Below are 18,789 nucleotides of genomic sequence, written 5' to 3'. Positions count from 1 at the left end.
TTCGTTCATTTATTATTTCATTCAAACTTAGTTCGCCGGTCGTGAAAATACATCTCCGAATGCTAGGCACCTTGAGCATAGCATGTCTGTAATTAATTTAAAAAGGTTTTCTAGAGTTTTTAGTTACCGAATCGTTGCGTCTCCTAAAACCAACTCAAATATACAGGTATATGTGCAAGGTAAAAATATAACAAACCAACTTGATGTCATTGTTTATTTTTATTTTGAATATTGTTGTTCCACTTATCTTTAAGCAAGCAAGCGGTACATCTTGCAATACTGAACTCATGTATTCAACTGACCCAAATAGGTACATTATACAAATGACAGAGAGAAGGCGTAAACACTATACAATAAGACAGTTATGCAATCAGAGGAACAATAGGCAAAGAGGAGAAATAAGCAGTATATAATAAGACAGTTATCCAATCACTCGAACAATACACAGAGAGGAGGTAAAGGTATAAACAATATATTAGAAGAAAGTTAGGCAACCACAGAATATTTAAGACAAAAGACAATGAAATCACTGCAAGAAAGTATTATGACATATTTTCTCAAATAATCTGTTATACTATGATGAAGTAATTGCAGTCAACTAAAGCACACAAAATGTATGCAACCACAATTGTCACACCACGATTGGGCAGAGCTTAGTTTGGTCCTCAACAGGAAGGTGAAAGGATTAGATATGACAAGTTGGGATATTGTGAACTGAAAAACTGAAAAATTACCTGACACTTACTCAGTGTTCAGAGGACATTTTTAACCAATGTAGCCATTTTAGAAAACAGTTAAATACAAATAAAAAGCATTGGTAAGAAGAACTTTTGTCTTCAGATTTTTGCCTCTAAATAATTTTATGTGCATATCTTAAACACCACTAAAACGTTTGTAAAGTACTCTTGTTTTTTGAAGCAGTGCCGCAAAATACAATTATTAGTTATTTTACACTCTATCGTAGCCTACTAAGCCCTGGTTGTTATAGCCAGATTAGGGAAAGCTATTAAGACAGTATTTACATTAGTGTCAATATGTAAGCTACAACAAAACTATGTTTTGTATATTTGCCAATAACTGATTGATACCCATCAGCGGCATAATCTTGTATTTAACTGCGGATCAGCCTCAATACTTGACTGATAAACCAGAGCTTGATGGTTTTTTAATTGCAAACAAAGTTGTACACAGTTAGAGATTAGTTTTCAAACAAACTGTCAATAGGTAACCAGGCCAAATATTGCTAACATAAGGAGTAGTCTAGCAGTTCATCTGATATTGAAAGCTAGTTGTCGATCCAAAATCCCTGAAACAGTGTCGCTCTAATACTTTTTGGTTCTGTGGATTTCAATCACCTGCATAAAAATGCCACTTTCAGTACATAGATGCCAATTTTCTAAAAGTGAAGCATCGTAATTGTTTTTAGGTACCTCAGCATGTTTGGACAGATTGAAACAGTCTCGCTTAACAAAAACAAGAATAGTTAGATGAACCGAAAAAACTCAGAAACTCTCAATCAAAAAACAATCATCTCCCAACAGGGTTGGCTCGGTTTAAACTCGGTTTAAACCAGCGGAAAAAACCATAAAAACCGATTTCTCGGGTTTTTTATTATTTTTTGTGAAAAACACAATATTTTAAGCTCCTAACGGTTCATGTGTGGTAGAAATGCAATTATATGTAATTATCAGCTGTGGAAGTTTATTTAGAACACAGTAGTAAATTGATGGCAGAGCTCAAGTTGAAACTACAGGAAATCCTAGCACAACAATGAATTAGTGAATTTTATTTTCAATTGGTTTTATCAAGTGATATGATGATCTCTTTACTGATGAAATATAAAAACCATGTGAAATATACTAATTCAATCATCGTCTCTAATAATGACTGAATACTTTCTCAAGTCTGGCCAGTGAGAAAGGATTACTTACAATTAGAAATTACAACAATAAAATCCTTTTGGGCAAAAGCTTCAAGTTTGCTAACTAATATTTCATTTATTGGGCACAAGCCAAAGTAGTTGGATTGTTAGAATTCAGTTTATCAAGTTTTTTGTGTTTTGAAAAGTTAAAGTTGTGCCTCAAATTTCCAACATGCCTCGCAAACAGGATCCCGTTTAGCAGTTTTTCACTCGAACTGCAAAAGGCAAAGGTTTTAAAGCAAAACGTAATAGGTGTGCTGTCGTAACGCGAGGTCACGCAGATACGCTTAAAGCTCACTTAGCAAAATGTCAAACTGAAAACACCAATTTAGACAGTGATGCTAATACTCAGGTGATATTCAAGATATTCAGATATTCCAGTTGAGTCATCTGCCACTGCTCCAAACACTAGCAATGCATCTGCATTATGCTCTGCTCTACACTACCACATGACTAATCACTTGGATTGAAGTTCCTACTTATACATAGAGCTGTATGTAAAATATTCACTTTATGTGATAAGATTTCTGCTCTGTATTTCATCGATCATGTTTGATTTAAGACTCATTCTTAAATTTCCATATGTTTTCTCTTTTTTTTCCCATAGCAACTCTCACAGTACCATCTTTAACAGATGATTACACATATATATGTTCAATACTCAATCATTCAGCTATAGTAAGTGGTGTTAATTAGACTTAAAATTGCAAAAACCTTGGTAAAATTATAAAAAGCATAAAAACCGGTTTAAACCATAAAAACCGGTTTAAACCAAAAAACCTGGTTTTTTCGGTTTTTCATAAAAACAGTGTTTTTTTCCAACCCTGTCTCCCAATCTTTAGCAGCTTCACAAATTCTACCAAATATAAGGTACCATAAAGATATGAACACGCGATCACTAGTCATGATTTTGGACAATGATGGTGAAAATTTATCTACACTATTAAAAGAAAAATAGATGTTGGGTAAGTACTTCATAATTCCAAAATTCAAGAAATCATTTTCACCAGTGCTAGCTCAGGTATCATAGAAAACAATTTGTTGCATATCTATTTGAGGATTTAAGAGCCACATCAAGTTGTTTACCAGTTTTGTACTTTTATTGTTTGCCCTATGTGTATTTCTGCAAAAGAATTTCCGTTCAACTAGAAGTTTAATTTTTTATCAAAAATGACTAAAACTTTTAAATAAAAAATAAAAAGCAATATATAAAGATATCAGAGATTTTAGGAGTTATTAACTAAAACTATAGCTAAACATTAGGAGAGGCTAATGCCAAGATATTTCACAAATACAAACCGAAAATTAAAATCGACAAATTTATAACAACATTTTAAGGATCCACAATTAGATCAAGAGCTAGTATTGGCTGACCTAAACTGTTATGGCACTAAAACACAATTAGTGTCTATATGAAGTGTTGCAAAAACAAGCTAAAATTTTACCTAAGCCATTATATGGTTTTTATTATTTATATATTTTTATGCATACTTTAGGTTTTCACTATTTTTCACAATTTGGTTTATAAAACTAGGAAAACCGCTTCGGGTGTCGAGTCCAAGATTTGCAGAAATTTTACCCTCTTTATTTGTAAACTTTGTATGTTAAAGCAATAGTAAGTAGAAATGTGTATGTACTCTTCCAGGTAAGCAATACCTCGATAGCAAGCAGGTCAACCAAAACTAACTAAAGTCATACAGAAACATAGTCAAGGATTCAAGTTCATTCAAATTGAACTTGTCTTCCAATATTGATTTCAAGTGCAATTATTGATTACGAATTTCAGATCTTTGAACACTGCATTGTTTGATTGTAAACCAGCCCAAAGACATTGCTGACAACATCAGTCTTGGCAAAGTTGCACACAATTACCACGATAGCGTGACGAACCAACCTTATTATCAACTCATAGAAAGTCACCTACACCTCAATGCTACTCGATATGACATCACCTAGCCCATTTCTCAATTAACCTCATCCAATTTTATGAGCTCTACAACCTGTTCATGTAATAATCAATTGCCATATTCTTGCTAACTGATGTGGAACTCCAAGTTTTTCGCTATGCAAACTGAGCAAGTTATTATCACGAATACAAAGCTGTAAGCCGCAATTTGCAGTGCATGCAAACGTATTTGTTATGAATGCAAAGCTGCAATTTACATGTATTTTAAATCCCCATACCGTATACGTTCCGAGAACAAATTATTTACGTTGTAGGAGCGTTTACTATAATAACTTTTTGTAGCTACCCATATTGGAAATTTTAAGCAGCTGAACATTTTTTCCAGTCATCAGTGGAATTTACTAGCAATAAGGAATCTGAAATCACCTTTGTTGGTTTTACAGATTACATGTAAATGGTTCTGCCGTTCAACATTTTCAAGATGGTGACTGAATATAAACCCTTTCAGGACCAATTAAGTAACTCTATTGCGCGCATCTAGGCCCAATTAATCCATTGGCTGCTCACAAGTGTTGGACTCAGTTTTGCTAAATTGCCCGTATTTTTTTCTGTTAATTTTATCCTAATTCGGTTTTTATTGAGGAAGAAGACATCTCAAGCTACATTTCTATATTAAAATAATGTATTAATGGACAAGCAAAAAACTATATGAGCACAATAAAAAAGCTGTTTCAAATCACTAAACAATTCAAAAAGGTACTAGTTGCTAAAAGCATGAAAAATCAACCCAACTTGACAGGCTGTAAGTTTAGGTTGTGGGCGCATCTGTTAGGATGAACAGTGAAAAAATTATTAAGGTCCATGTACTACAAGCTGAGATAATTGTCATTATGTAAAACATGGTTGGTCAACTTCCGATTGTATTCAGCTGCTATTGAGTAAATATTATTGTCAATTCTCCCAATTTAGCAGCAAGTATTAAAGCTTGAAACTTAAAAATAAAATCATACTACATCAAAGTTTATTCAACTCGCAAAAAACTGCTATCGCAGCTGTCAGACTCAGTCAGATAGTAAAAGCTATCATTATTCTTTGATACGTCTTGCTAAGCCTTCATTCAGTCTTGTACTCACCTGTAAGTAAATCTTATTATCACATCTGCTCTTGAGACTTACTTAAAGCTAGTGGTAAAGTAATAAAGTTGTAGAGTTGGAATATAACATTTAAATTTTAATAGTGCTACCGAAACAAACGATCTTCAAACTGACAATATGGCTGCTGAAAAAACGAACCACATATTTTGCCGATGTGGTTGATTGTTTTACAACAGTCTGAGAGGAAAAGTCCTATTGGTCTGTTTATGCGAGTTTCAACTTGAACAAACTGGTATTCATTTAAAGCTTAGAACGTGTATTTTCGGAATATTGCAACAGAATGGCAATCTAGTAAATGACTTGTACAAATTTCTTGAAAAGTCGATCCCAAACAAGTTGGGATTCGGCTCGGGGGATAGCAACTTCTTGCCGAATAGTTCGGGATTAGAGTTGGAAGGTTTAATGGTATTGGCTTTTGGGTTAATGAAATGGGCATTTTTAACTTTCGTTGCAAAAAACAAATACCGCTGGTTATGTATATGAATCTGACCGCTGTCACTTCCTGTCTTTGGTAGTGTGCTGCCTAGTCCTATAATAAGGTCTGTTTTTCATCATTTTGCGCAGGTTCTGCCAGCGTTAATGTATGTAAAAGATGCCAGTCTACCTTTCTACAAACTGTCGATGCTTCTCTCCAACTCGGCTCTGCCAACCCTCTCTATCAAGCTACTAGCGGATTATTTGAGTTTGTTCACACTACAACGGGTAAGGTAATAGTGAGGTCGCGGTGAGGTTATATATTAAAATACAATAGCGCAAGTGACAATGTCTAGCGTAAAATACAATAGTTTGAGTGTGCTGGGAAATTCTTGAGGCTGGCCTTGCATTGGAGGCACCATTTTATTGTCTCACACTGTATCTGTTACTATTTTTATTGCTGGTTCAATAAATATTTAGAAAGGATAACTATAAGGATTTGAAACATTACAAATATAATAGATATTGGTGAATTGGTTTTTTGGGGAGCTAAGAAATATGTGTTAAAGTAGTTATCAGTTTCTGTTTTTTTAATTTATCTGCATGGATACAAAATACATTGAAATTTGCAGTTGCTGCAATTATGATCACTTTTGTGATTTATTTTTATATTTTGCGTGTGTAAGGACCACTTTTATCAATCAAAAAGACTCCTCCTCCGGTTGTGAGAGCTTCACAATCAAAAATGGAGTGGGGTTTAGCGATCTCAACACGGCAGATCCTCCCTTCACTCTACAAATATTTCTTGTTAATTTGCGAAGCTTAAAGACATCGGGTTAACATCAGTTGTATAAAATTGGGTTTGCTGCTGTGTTATGAGGTCATGCAAGACCTTGACCTTGACACATGAAAAGTTGTTCAAAAATTTATGTTTTGGCTTTTTTATTTAAATGTATTTTTATTTATTTATTTTTATTTTATGTACTTGTTATTTTAGTTCTGACTGTTGGTTGGTCGAGAAGTGTAAAGATCAGGTTTAGAGTGATTGTGGTATTGTTGAGTGAAATAAACTAGTGAAGATTTTTGCCAAAAGTTATAGTTGTAAGATATAGGTCAAATACAATCTCATAACACTTCATTTTCTTTATCTTACGACACTCATACTATTCATAGAGAAGCTTAGTATCATTTTAAATGTTGACTCGCAAAAAATTCACATTACAGTTATTTGGTAACAAAAGATTTACCATGTCTTACTCTGTTGTGTTGTAGGTGCCAAATATGTGGAAATGTGATTACAAGCTCTTGAAAGCTCAAAAACGAACAGTTATTCGCAGCTACACGAGACCGCCGTAGATTAGAATTCCTTCATTTTGACACGTGATGTTATCATGTGAAATAAAAGGCTAATATAAAACGTTTTGTAGTACTAGTTTATGACAAACACTACGGGTTTCACCGGAAAACCCTTATCAAATATAGATGCTCGCTACTTTACAGTTTCACTTCAGTTTGGTCTAATCATCTAGTCGTAATCTGATCATGTGACCCATACTTCCTGCCAAATGGCGTGAACAATTTCTGCAGCATTTTTCGACTATCACAGGTGACCAACAGGCTTTTCATGTTTATCAGAGGATGATATGCACTCCATCGAGCTGGCGTTAGAAAATTTAACGAATTTTTACGGTAGCTTTTGAGATATCAGTGCTCAAGGTGACTGCATTACAATGATGATGAAATAGACGCGTAAGGACAATAGACATGGTTTTATTGAATGTGCGAAGTATATTTATGAAAATATTTCGACGAATGAGGTTGCATGAAAGTGTAAACGGAAGCCATCTTGTTCAGCTACGTCCTATTTGTGTCGTTTTGGAAAGGGATTCTAACCTACGGCGTTTTTGTGATGGCTGCGATTAACTGTTTGTTTTTGAGCTTGTAATCACATTTCCACATATTTTGCTTTTACAACACAGCAGAGTAAGACATAGTGAATCTTTTAATACCAAATAACTGTAATGTGAATTTTGTTACAAGTCAGCCTTTAAGATTCGGTTGGCTGTCGCTGCACAATTAATACATTGGAGACGTTTGAGTAGATGTCACCACCTAATTGATACAATGACGATATTTTGCTATTGGAACGTTAACCATAATGTGGCTTAATGTTTATGGTGCCATCAGAAGGAGGCAAGAATATTTTCTTCTCCATATTGTTGCAATCGAATCTGTTATCTTGTCACATTGGTTCCGGTTTGCCATTAACATCCTCTTGATTCGTTAGGTGTCTGTGTGTTTTGTGTCTGTGTGTCTGTCTGTGTGTCTGTGCAACCTGCGTAAACATAAATGTTTTTATATGTAATGAATTGTTAACTCGGTTCTGGACTTCCAACGGTTTGTATGAATGGTATATAAGACTGTGTTTTAGAGTCAGTAATATGCAAATTAGTAAGCAAGTTAGCAAGTCATGGAGAGTATAGCACAGTTTATAATAAAGTTTAATATATTCTATGCACTTTTCTCTGGATTGATTCAAAGATAGTTTGTAGTTTAAATACACAGCAACCAATTATCACACATTTCTCTGTAGTTACATTCATTCGTTCTGGTTTATCCACTCACAGTAGGCGGACGGATCCTTATTTTCAGTTGTATGTCAAGTCCCTATTTTGTATTTTAGCCCTTCCATGGTGGTCCAGTGTGATCATAACCACTTTCTGCCTTCGAACAGTCTTTATTCTCCCTCTGATGGTAGCGGCACAACGCAAGCAGGTAGAGTCTTTACTGAGTGCTATAATTGTATACTATTACCAGTCTAGTGGAAGTGCGAATCCGATTGAATCCATAAGTGCGAATCCGATTGAAAGCAATCTTTTTTGTAACTTATAAATGTCAGATGGCTCTTATTATAGCAGAGATTACAGTTGTTCAAAAAAAGTGGTGCCAACCGGCAGACTTCATGCCAAGCTACTCGCTATAAATATCTTACATGCTGCGAGCCACTATTAAATTTTAATGAATTGTGGAAATGACAGAAGCTATTTTTAATGTAAAAATTTGGCGTCATGATCAGCATGCGTTAGCTCTTTTTTATGATTTTTTAATTTTTTTCTTGTCATTCAGTCATTCATTTGCGATGATCCATGAATATGACATGCGTATATTGAAAAAAGAGCGCATCAGAGTTTTTGCTGCTCTGCTGTTCTGGCACAAAATAGATTCATAAACAGTTTATTTTTTACAGGATGTTACTAAACTGTGCATTAAACTGGTGCCTGTGAGTGTTAAATGCGACAATGGTATATTATGTAACTGCTGAAGAGGGTATCTCTTTGTACTGTATTCACTGATTGTAGTGCAGTCAAGTAGTGCAGTCAAGTAGTGCGGTCAAGTAGTGCGGTCCAGTAGTGCAGTCAAATAGTGCAGTCAAGTAGTGTTTCTGGAATGTTCTCTGCAATGCCTTGTATTGTGACTGTAATGCATCGCTAAAGCTTACTGTGTAGCAGTCAATCACAGAGAATTCTATCACCCAAAACGTTGTTAAGGTATTTAGGCTGCAAAAAATTACAGTTATCAGTGGTTTTTACTAGTCGTTGTTATCAGTCATTGTTATTAGTCGTTGTTATTAGTCGTTGTTATTAGTCATTGTTATCAGTCGTGGTTATCAGTCGTTGTTATCAGTCGTGGTTATCAGTCGTTGTTATCAGTCGTTGTATCATCTCACTGAATATTCAAAATGACGTCATCACATAAAGTCAGCTTTTTTCATCTTTTTGATTCTATGTTTATAATTAGATACTTTCTACTCTTTATGACTTCAAGTTGTTAAAACTTGGTAAACTTTAGTATTGAATGTTAACAGCTCGTACACTCGTAGCTCCATCTGAGTCTCATTTAAGAAAGCTGGCGTCTGATTGGTGTGTATGACTGTTGTCAGTATTATCTTTCTTATTAGCATTAAATCTTTACTATAATAAGATCCGTGCTTGTCCGAAGCCATGCTTACAGGTTAGAGAAATTATTGCTTATAACGGAATTCGAACTCACGGCTTTCAGCTTAGTAGACTGACGCTTCACCACCTGCGCCAATCGTCTTCCTTACCACATTTTAAAATGATTGCCTCGTTGGTTATTACACATGACGATCTCCCATGGCGAACTAGGCTGCCAGTGTCCTAATAGTTTTACCTTGACCCTCATAAAGAGATAACAATGGTCTAATTGAAAATTTGGTAAATAGATTAAAAACAATAAACTGTATATATATCATATTTACAACATTGAGAAAGTTCATGTCACTGTCACAGAATGCTTTTAACAAGTTAATATGCCCATTAGAAAAATAGACTGAACTTACTTCTTACAAAATTGGAAATTGCCTACTACTGTATAAAATTGGAAATTGAGCAAACAACTCCTCATCACCCAGGAAGATTTCATTTGTCAAACGTAATGTGAAAGCTAATATTTTATTAGAAGTTTTAAATATTTGAAAACAAACAATAAGGTTTTTTATGGATTATAATACATGTGTCGACTGCAGAAATGCAGATGTATCAAGCAGATCTTTACCATAATGTGAGCCATGTCTGTCTGTCCGTCTTTCTGTCCGAAGAGGTTAGGATAAAATATTGCTTCTAACTGGACTCAAAGTCGTGACATTCAGCTTATTAAACCAGCACTCTAACACTTGCACCATTCGACTCCCTTCCGGTGTTGTAGAATTATTGTGCAGGTATTTATTCTCTGTGCTCTGTCTGTACGTCTGACTACCTCTCCCAGCGCACTCGGCCGCCAGAATACGTTTATATGTATATGAAGATGCAGACATATCCGATGTCGCTAACGTTATGTAGCTCAGTATAGTAGTAGTGAATAGTTTATAGCAGACCCTGCATCCTGTCTGCATGGTAGAGAGTTTATACCTTCTCCAATGTATTGTGAATGTGCCAGGCCCGGCTTGAAAATTTGAAAACAGAAATGAGAGCAGAGCTGACTGCTGTCATTGATGCTATGGAAAAAGAAAAGGTGGATAGTCAGTGGACCCCTCGTGAATATCACCGGATACGGAAGGCTCGTATGAAACAAGTAAAAGTCTTTTCATCCTTCTGTTAATTTTAATATGAGTTTATTTTTCATTCCTACAAACACAGCCCATGTTAACATCACTGTAGTTGTTACTATAAGCACAGTATGTGTTCAAGCCAGCAGGTTGGTACCGTATGCAGAGCTCTTGCTAAACACAATATGCCTGTCAATATAGTTAATTTATTTTATTAAAATGATCAAATTTTTTTAAGGATTTATGTTTATAATGAAATGTCTGTGAAGTGGCACAACTCCTTATTTGTCGTAGTGGAATTCAGACCCACTTTTGTGTTTTTGTCCCCACATGCTGTATATAATTGCTTTGCCGTTGTCCATTGTATTCTCAATCTTGTATGACTCTGAAAGTTTCTCTCTGTTTTCCAGCTGTCGCAAGACTTTTACAGCAAGCACAACGTCCACCCTCTTCACTCACTTGTCATCATGACCACCCAGCTTCCCCTCATTGTGCTTGTTTCTCTTTCTCTGCGCAACATGGCCGGTTACTTTGGTGAGCCATGCCTCGAGGGCTTCACAGCAGAGGGAGGAGTCTGGTTCAGTGATCTCACAATGGCAGATCCTCTCTTCATTCTACCGATATTCCTTGGTTAGTTTGCAAGTTTTAGAGGCAACAGGCCATCTTCAGTTGTATAGAAATGGGCTTGTTTCTGTGTTATGAGGTAATGCATGATTATGACACATTAGATGACGTTCAAAACGCTTGATTTTGGTCTTTCCATCCTTAGTAGTAAAAGCCAAGTTTCAATTGAATTGTTGCAAGTGTTTCTGGAGTACTTATTTGTACCCTCTTAGGTACCTGCCACATGTCTTTTGCTGACTGATGGCATTTGATAATACATATATATATAGATATGCCGCAAAACCTGTAGTTGAACGCTACCTTTTTAATATGTTAACCAAATCACTGGCACAGTGTTTTATGGAGCAATGATTATGTCATCCTCTTTTTTGTGGAAAGCATGAAACTTTCACTTCCTTTGTTAACTCTTGTATGGCGCAACTTGGTAAACATTACTCTTGAAAGTGAAATTATTCCCAATATGAATATATATATATATATATTCATATTGGGCACATGATATATATATATATATATATATATATATATATATATATATATATGTATATGTATATATATAAAAGGAAGTGAAAGTTTTATGTCTTCCACACAAGAGTGTATGACATGATCATTGCCTCGTAGTCCGTAGAGCAAAGAGTGCCAGTGATTTCGTTAACATATCACCCAATATTTATTAAAGAATTGAGCCTTTTTAGCACGTTTGGTTGAAATCGAGGTTTTACTTTTTTGTTTTGGTCAAACTGTTGCAAAATGCTCACAATCATCTAATTAGGCCGAATTGAGCCTTTTTAGCAAGTTTGGTTGTTTAGCAAATGATAAGCAATCAGTAAATGTATTTCACTGGCAGCTCGTCATTGGTTGGAATGTTAGGCCACACTCCATATTAATTACTCATTATGTCTGACATCATCACTGTGTTTCTATTGCGCGGATGATAAAGACTTGGAGTTGTGTGCACATTGATTTACAGTGTAATATTTGTTTCCAAGGACATTCACGAGATTAACAGATTAGCTTCAAGGGATTAACGCGGGCACTTGGTTAAAAAAGGAAAACATTTCTAGGTCATAGCGGCGCATTCGGAAATACTCAAATCGACATAGAAATGACTCAAGTGTGGATAATGCTTAAAATGAAATAGCTTTTTTACTGCATCTGTATCTTGCGCATCATTCGCAAGTGTCATTTCCTTTTCTCGCAAGTATGAAATGTAAAAATTTGCAAGTAATAAAATTTGCTTGACTTGCCAGTTTTTTGCTGTTTCTATTCTGCGGATGACCCTTGTGAATTGAGCACATATCATGGAAACATGAGACCAGAGGAACTTCCTGAATCTCCTGTCATTCAAGTAAAATATTAGGAGAACTATTGAATTCTTCTGTAATTGTGATGAAAACACATGATTGACATCCAATTGCAATACGTTTACCCCGTGTGCAAACCCTTATGTCAAGTGAAGCCAATTTTACTAAAATTAATGAAATGTGGCTTTGTTTGCTTTGCACTGAGTAAAGCGGATACGTGTAATGTATTTGTTTTTCTTTTATACATGTGCGCTTGCAAGAGTGGTATACTGTCGACAAGTTTTATCTGATTCAACTCTTCGAAGCCCAATCTTATATATACACAAGACTTGTATGCGTCTTGTACTTGAATATACGCAAGACGCACAACTTTCCTTCAACTGTGAAAGTACTTAGGAGAGCACAACTCCTTTTAAACTAAATATCATTGAAGTTCTACGATTGTAGAACTCGATAAAAAACAAAAATCAAATACAATAAATAGTTTTTTTCACATTCTTTCAAGAATGTGGATTTTTAGAGGTTTTTTTAGAAAAAACATAATATCTGCCTAAGAGAGTGTGTATATTGCTCATGAATAGAAGAACAAATATTTTAGTGTAAAACTTTTGATGCTGAGTAGAAGAAGCTTTTTAGCTTTGCCTATTTTTTATTGTACTTTCTAAGATTTTCGGTCAGTATCTCATTAAAAACTAGTGTTCTAATGGCAGCCATTTTTCATTTCTTGATCGGTTAGAAGTTCCCTCGGTAATTCGGTTGTATATCAATAGCTAATCGTTCAATGAACTTGAAACCCCGGAATTATATTGTAAAAAATAAACCAAACAATGCAATCAAAATTTTAAAATTCTTTGTAATCTGAAAGTATGAAAAAACAAAGCGAAACGACTTGAGTTTGAAACAAAGCGAAACTACTTGATTGTGAAACAAAGTGAAACTACTTGAGTGTGAAACAAAGCGAAACTACTTAAGTGTGAAACATAGCGAAACTATTTGAGTGTGAAACAAAGCGAAACTACTTGAGTGTGAAACAAAGCGAAACTACTTAAGTGTGAAACAAAGCGAAACTACTTAAGTGTGAAACATAGCGAAACTACTTGAGCGTGAAACAAAGCGAAACTACTTAAGTGTGAAACATAGCGAAACTACTTGAGTGTGAAACAAAGCGAAACTACTTAAGTGTGAAACTACTTGAGTGTGAAACAAAGCGAAACTACTCAAGTGTGAAACATAGGAAAACTATTTGAGCGTGAAACAAAGCGAAACTACTTGAGCGTGAAACAAAGCGAAACTACTTAAGTGTGAAACTACTTGAGTGTGAAACATAGCGAAACTACTTGAGCGTGAAAGTAAGCGAAACTACTTGAACGTGAAGCAAAGCGAAACTACTTGAGCGTGAAACAAAGCGAAACTACTTATGTGTGAAACTACTTGAGTGTGAAACAAAGCGAAACTACTTAAGTGTGAAACATAGCGAAACTACTTGAGCGTGAAAGTAAGCGAAACTACTTGAACGTGAAGCAAAGCGAAACTACTTGAGCGTGAAACAAAGCGAAACTACTTAAGTGTGAAACTACTTGAGTGTGAAACAAAGCGAAACTACTTAAGTGTGAAACATAGCGAAACTACTTGAGCGTGAAACAAAGCGAAACTACTTAAGTGTGAAACTATTTGAGTGTGAAACAAAGCGAAACTACTTGAGTGTGAAGCATAGCGAAACTACTTGAACGTGAAACAAAGCGAAACTACTTGATCTGGTAACAAAACATTTCTCTTACACAGTGTCTCTTACCTGAAAGTGCCATTTACCTGAGAGTAACTCTTACCTGAGAGTATCCCTTACCTGAGAGTGTCATTTACCTGAGAGTGTCACTTATCCGAGAGTGTCACTTACCCGAGAGTGTCACTTACTTGAGAGTGTCACTTACCTGAGAGTGTCCCTTACCTGAGAGTGTCCCTTACCTGAGAGTGTCACTTACCTGAGAGTGTCACTGCTGTATTTTCATTAACCAGGTATCTCTAATCTGCTGAGCATGAGGCTGTCTAAGCTAACCCACCCAGCCCTCTCCTCATTAGAAGCACAGTCTGTGAGGATGGAGAAGAGGGTACGGCTGACAATGACGCTGCTAGCAGTTCTCATTGTACAGATCTCTGCTTCTCAACCGAGTGCTCTCAGTCTCTACTGGCTGTCTACTGTTTCTTACACCATTCTTCAAAATCTTGCTCTTAGTGTGCCATCGGTGCGACGGGGTCTAGGTAGGATCTGTTCAAAGCATCTTATAGTTATTTACTAGCTCTATACTCTACTGCACTGCTAGCTCTAGGTAGTGTACACTCTATTATATACTGAACTATCAGCTCTAGGTAATGTATGCTCTATGATATACTGACCTACTAGCTTGAGGTAGTTTAAACTCTATAATCTACTGCACTACCAGCTCTAGGTAATGTTTGCTCATGATGTACTGATCTACTCGCTTTAGGTAGTTTAAACTCTATAATCTACTGCACTATCAACTCTAGATAATGTTTGCTCTATGATGTACTGATCTACTCGCTTTAGGTAGTTTAAACTCTATAATCTACTGCACTATCAACTCTAGATAATGTTTGCTCTATGATGTACTGATCTACTCGCTTTAGGTAGTTTAAACTCTATAATCTACTGCACTATCAACTCTAGATAATGTTTGCTCTATGATGTACTGATCTACTCGCTTTAGGTAGTTTAAACTCTATAATCTACTGCACTATCAACTCTAGATAATGTTTGCTCTATGATGTACTGATCTACTCGCTTTAGGTAGTTTAAACTCTATAATCTACTGCACTACCAGCTCTAGGTAATGTATGCTCTAGGCCAGGGGTTCCCAACCTTTTTTTGCTCTAGGTACCCCTTGGGAGTCATATGGCAAAAAATGTACCCCTTTGGAAAACACAGTTCAATCAAGGGTATTATTGGTTTAACTTCATTAATATGACAAGTGTGCATTATTAAAATGTGTCACTTAAACAGGTAAAGAAATGTGGTATGTTATGAAATTGCTATTTATTAAAATAATGATAACTATGCTGTACAACTTTTATACATCGCAGTGTTTTGTTACATTCCCACTTTATTTTGGCCAGTCTAATGGGAAGGCTGTGCCTGCTTCACATCAGTGAGCTGTTTGAGGTCCTGTTCAGTAAGAAATAATGAAACTCTGATAGTGATAGCCTTTGATAGTGACAATTTATTTAGTTTGGCTTCAGCACTATCTCCAATAATACAAAGAACTATATCCTTACAACAGGGTAGTATTAATCTCTTCCCAATTGTATGTGACTTCTTTTTTGCCACCCTGAGCACCACTAGATAGGAAGCATGTACCGCTGTCTTGTGTTCCTAAGCAAAATGACCTGACTCATCCAAGCGGGCCATTTTAGCGATTTTTTCGTGCCTCAAAAAATATGCAATATCCTTTTTGGCCTTGTCAGCATGTCTTGTTTCTAGATGGCGTTTAAGAAAGCTTGGTTTCATACTAGATTTAGAAAAGATCTTCAGACATTAAACACACTGTGGCAATTGCTTCCCTTGTATTTCAAACTTTGTGAAACCATATTTAATGTACTTGGTGTTATATGAACGTTACTTTGCTGGCATTGTGTTGTATCGTCAAATCTAAAAATTGAAAATGAATCTAAAAATTTATTTACTAATCTTTAATTTTAATACAAAAACTGCTGGTAAATATTGTGAGTTGGGTTCAATAGAATGTAACAATACTACCACTAGTAAAAGGCCAGAGCTATTAGTAAACTCACCGATCACCAGAAGCCTTAAGAGTAAACTGCCAGCCTACCACTTTTGGGGTGCAACTTGATACGCCGCTGGAAATTATGCTATGACACAAAGATCTACCCTTTGTCTACTTACAATCATAATAAGCATTGTACCATTCATGCTTAAGTTTGCCTGAATGGCAAAACTAATTGGTTTTAAAATGATACCAATAATCGCTCTATAGCAGTGGTTTCAGCAAAGTTATTAATAATTAAAGCCAAACTAACAAAAATTTATTAGGTTTATAACTTGTATTGTACCCCCTAAATTTCTAAAATGTACCCTCAGGGGTACTTGTACCCCAGATTGGGAACCCCCGCTCTATGATATACTGACCTACTCGCTTTAGGTAGTTTAAACTCTATAATCTACTGCACTACTAGCTCTAGGTAATGTTTGCTCTATGATGTACTGATCTACTCGCTTTAGGTAGTTTAAACTCTATAATCTACTGCACTACTAGCTCTAGGTAGTGTACACTCTATTATATACTGAACTATCAGCTCTAGGTAACGTATGCTCTATGATATACTGACCTACTAGCTTGAGGTAGTTTAAACTCTATAATCTACTGCACTACTAGCTATATGTATTGTTTGCTCTATGATGTACTGATCTACTCGCTTTAGGTACTGTACACTCAATAATATGTTCAACTAATAACTCTGGGTACCGCAAGCTTAACTAGGCTTATGCGTTGCTGTGATATTGTTGCGGGAGTTGTCATCTCTTTGCCAGCCAGTTGCTTATACAGTCAGCTCGTGGGCAAAGTAAGGGCGGAGCACATGTAACTTGGTTATATAACAAAATCTTTTATGTTTATGTATTGTTTCGAATTATACATCTGATACGAAGCATTGTGGTAGAAATTGTGACACCCAGTATTGCCCATAAACCCATTTCGTCCTGTTGCAATTGAAGTCTTCAAATACTATGAATTTTATAGATTGAAGTGGCCTGTGTAGAACCTTTGAAGATAACTAGCTGTCATAGGAAATGCTTCATTCCAAGATGAAAATCTGCATATTTGCGTAATTCCTTTCATCAAAGGATTCTATGAAATGTTTGAAGTCCTAAATTACAATGTATAGTGATTAACTGATTATATATTTCAACATATTTTTGGAGAAGTGGCTTGCTAGTTTTCATCTAGTAACTAGTTTCCCGTGTGGGTAGCAACAGAGAACTTCGCTGATGCAAAGGCCCCTATGAACTAAGTTTTTTGACCACCTAATTACCGTAGACTAATAGAATCGTAGCCAGGTGTTCGTGTTTAAACTTTTAAAGGAAATGAATGGCACAAATTTTAATTACTTTATTTGAGACACCTATAGCAATTTATATCGAGCTAAATTTAAAACTTTATTCCAACAATGATGAGAATACGAGAATGTTGTGAATACGAGCGAGAGACAGGCTGCCACGTGGCTATATGCATCATTTTGGGCAAATCTAGGCACACCTTTCTCTTCGGAGCGTTTAACCGCGATCAAGTTCTGTCAATTTCAATCTTCAAACATCCTGGCAGTCAGATCACATCAAACATCAAAAACAATCGCGAATGATAGAATAATACTGATACTTTCTGATAAAATCAACTAAAATTTTGTTCAAGTTCAGCTTTAAGCATGTGTTTTTTAGGTATTGAGAAGACGTCACGGGATCCTGACATAGCAAGACTCTTCTCCAGGCGCACTTGACACAGTCTGAAGGACACGCTATACTTCCTAGCAACTGCATTTTGTCTTTAATAGGAGTTGCCTCCTCTTTTTACTGTACAATTTTTGTTTACCTTCATTATGGCCATCCAGTTTTCCATATTCTCTTGAGATAATCATCTACCATTGTTTTCACGCTCTCTTTTTGTATTGGCTCTATTTTCTCTTTCAGATCATTTTGTTTAGAGTTCAAGGACAAGCAGACTAGAGTACGCGTTATATTCAGTTTATTCATAATTGATTGCATTTTTTAAAGAATAGTCTCATGTTCTGATGAATGTAGCTGAGAGGAGGTTCAGAAAAGGAGCACTGTTTTGTACTTTTCTAGCAAAATGTCACTTACCCCTGTCACTTACCTCTGTCACTTACCTCTGTCACTTACCTCCGTCCCTTACCTCCGTCACTTACCTCTGTCCCTTACCTCCGTCACTTACCTATGTCCCTTACCTCTGTCACTTACTTCTGTCACTTACCTCTGTCCCTTACCTCTGTCACTTACCTCTGTCACTTACTCCTGTCACAACTGCTGACAGCAAGCAAATTTATATCATTCATAGAATCTAAGTATTCAGCAGTCTATAACACTTCCCTTCAATGCAACCAAAAGCTTTTGCTGTCAAGGCCTCTTCTCTTGTGAATACTACTACCACTCTGAAGGCTATTAACCAGACGTGGTTCTACCACAGGAATTATCGATAAGAATATATGCTACATTCATGGAGGTATTTGATAAACATAATAAAACACAGGCTGAAGAACTTGTACAATCTAGTAGAATAATTCTCTTGTGAAACTGATCAAAGATCCTGCAATGGCAGTGAGCTGATAGCATATGAACGTATTAAGAACAAGCTGTGAGC

At 35.9% G+C, this 18,789-nt stretch overlaps 1 protein-coding gene across 1 annotated transcript; it reads left to right on the top strand.

Moving 5' to 3' along the window:
• The first annotated feature begins 8 nt into the window (after nt 1-8).
• Nucleotides 9-18,223, top strand: LOC137396803 (cytochrome c oxidase assembly protein COX18, mitochondrial-like). Its single transcript, XM_068083113.1, has 7 exons — nt 9-179; nt 5,546-5,683; nt 8,079-8,170; nt 10,352-10,486; nt 10,871-11,090; nt 14,402-14,644; nt 17,853-18,223. The coding sequence occupies exons 1-7, from the start codon at nt 83-85 to the stop codon at nt 17,909-17,911; spliced, it is 984 nt and encodes a 327-aa protein (XP_067939214.1). The 5' UTR covers nt 9-82; the 3' UTR covers nt 17,912-18,223.
• Nucleotides 18,224-18,789: the final 566 nt, after the last annotated feature.

Source organism: Watersipora subatra, chromosome 5 (assembly GCF_963576615.1).
Source record: "Watersipora subatra chromosome 5, tzWatSuba1.1, whole genome shotgun sequence".
NCBI lineage: Eukaryota > Metazoa > Bryozoa > Gymnolaemata > Cheilostomatida > Watersiporidae > Watersipora > Watersipora subatra.
The sequence above is the reverse complement of the archived record's forward strand: the minus strand, read 5'-3'. Positions and strand labels throughout refer to the sequence as shown.

Coding starts and splice junctions, on each gene's coding strand:
- LOC137396803 (XM_068083113.1), top strand. CDS start 83: ATGTCTGTAATTAATTTAAAAAGGTTTTCTAGAGTTTTTAGTTACCGA. Junction 180..5,545: donor TATACAGGTATATGTGCAAG/GTAAAAATATAA, acceptor CATTTTGCGCAG/GTTCTGCCAGCGTTAATGTA. Junction 11,091..14,401: donor CATTCTACCGATATTCCTTG/GTTAGTTTGCAA, acceptor TTCATTAACCAG/GTATCTCTAATCTGCTGAGC.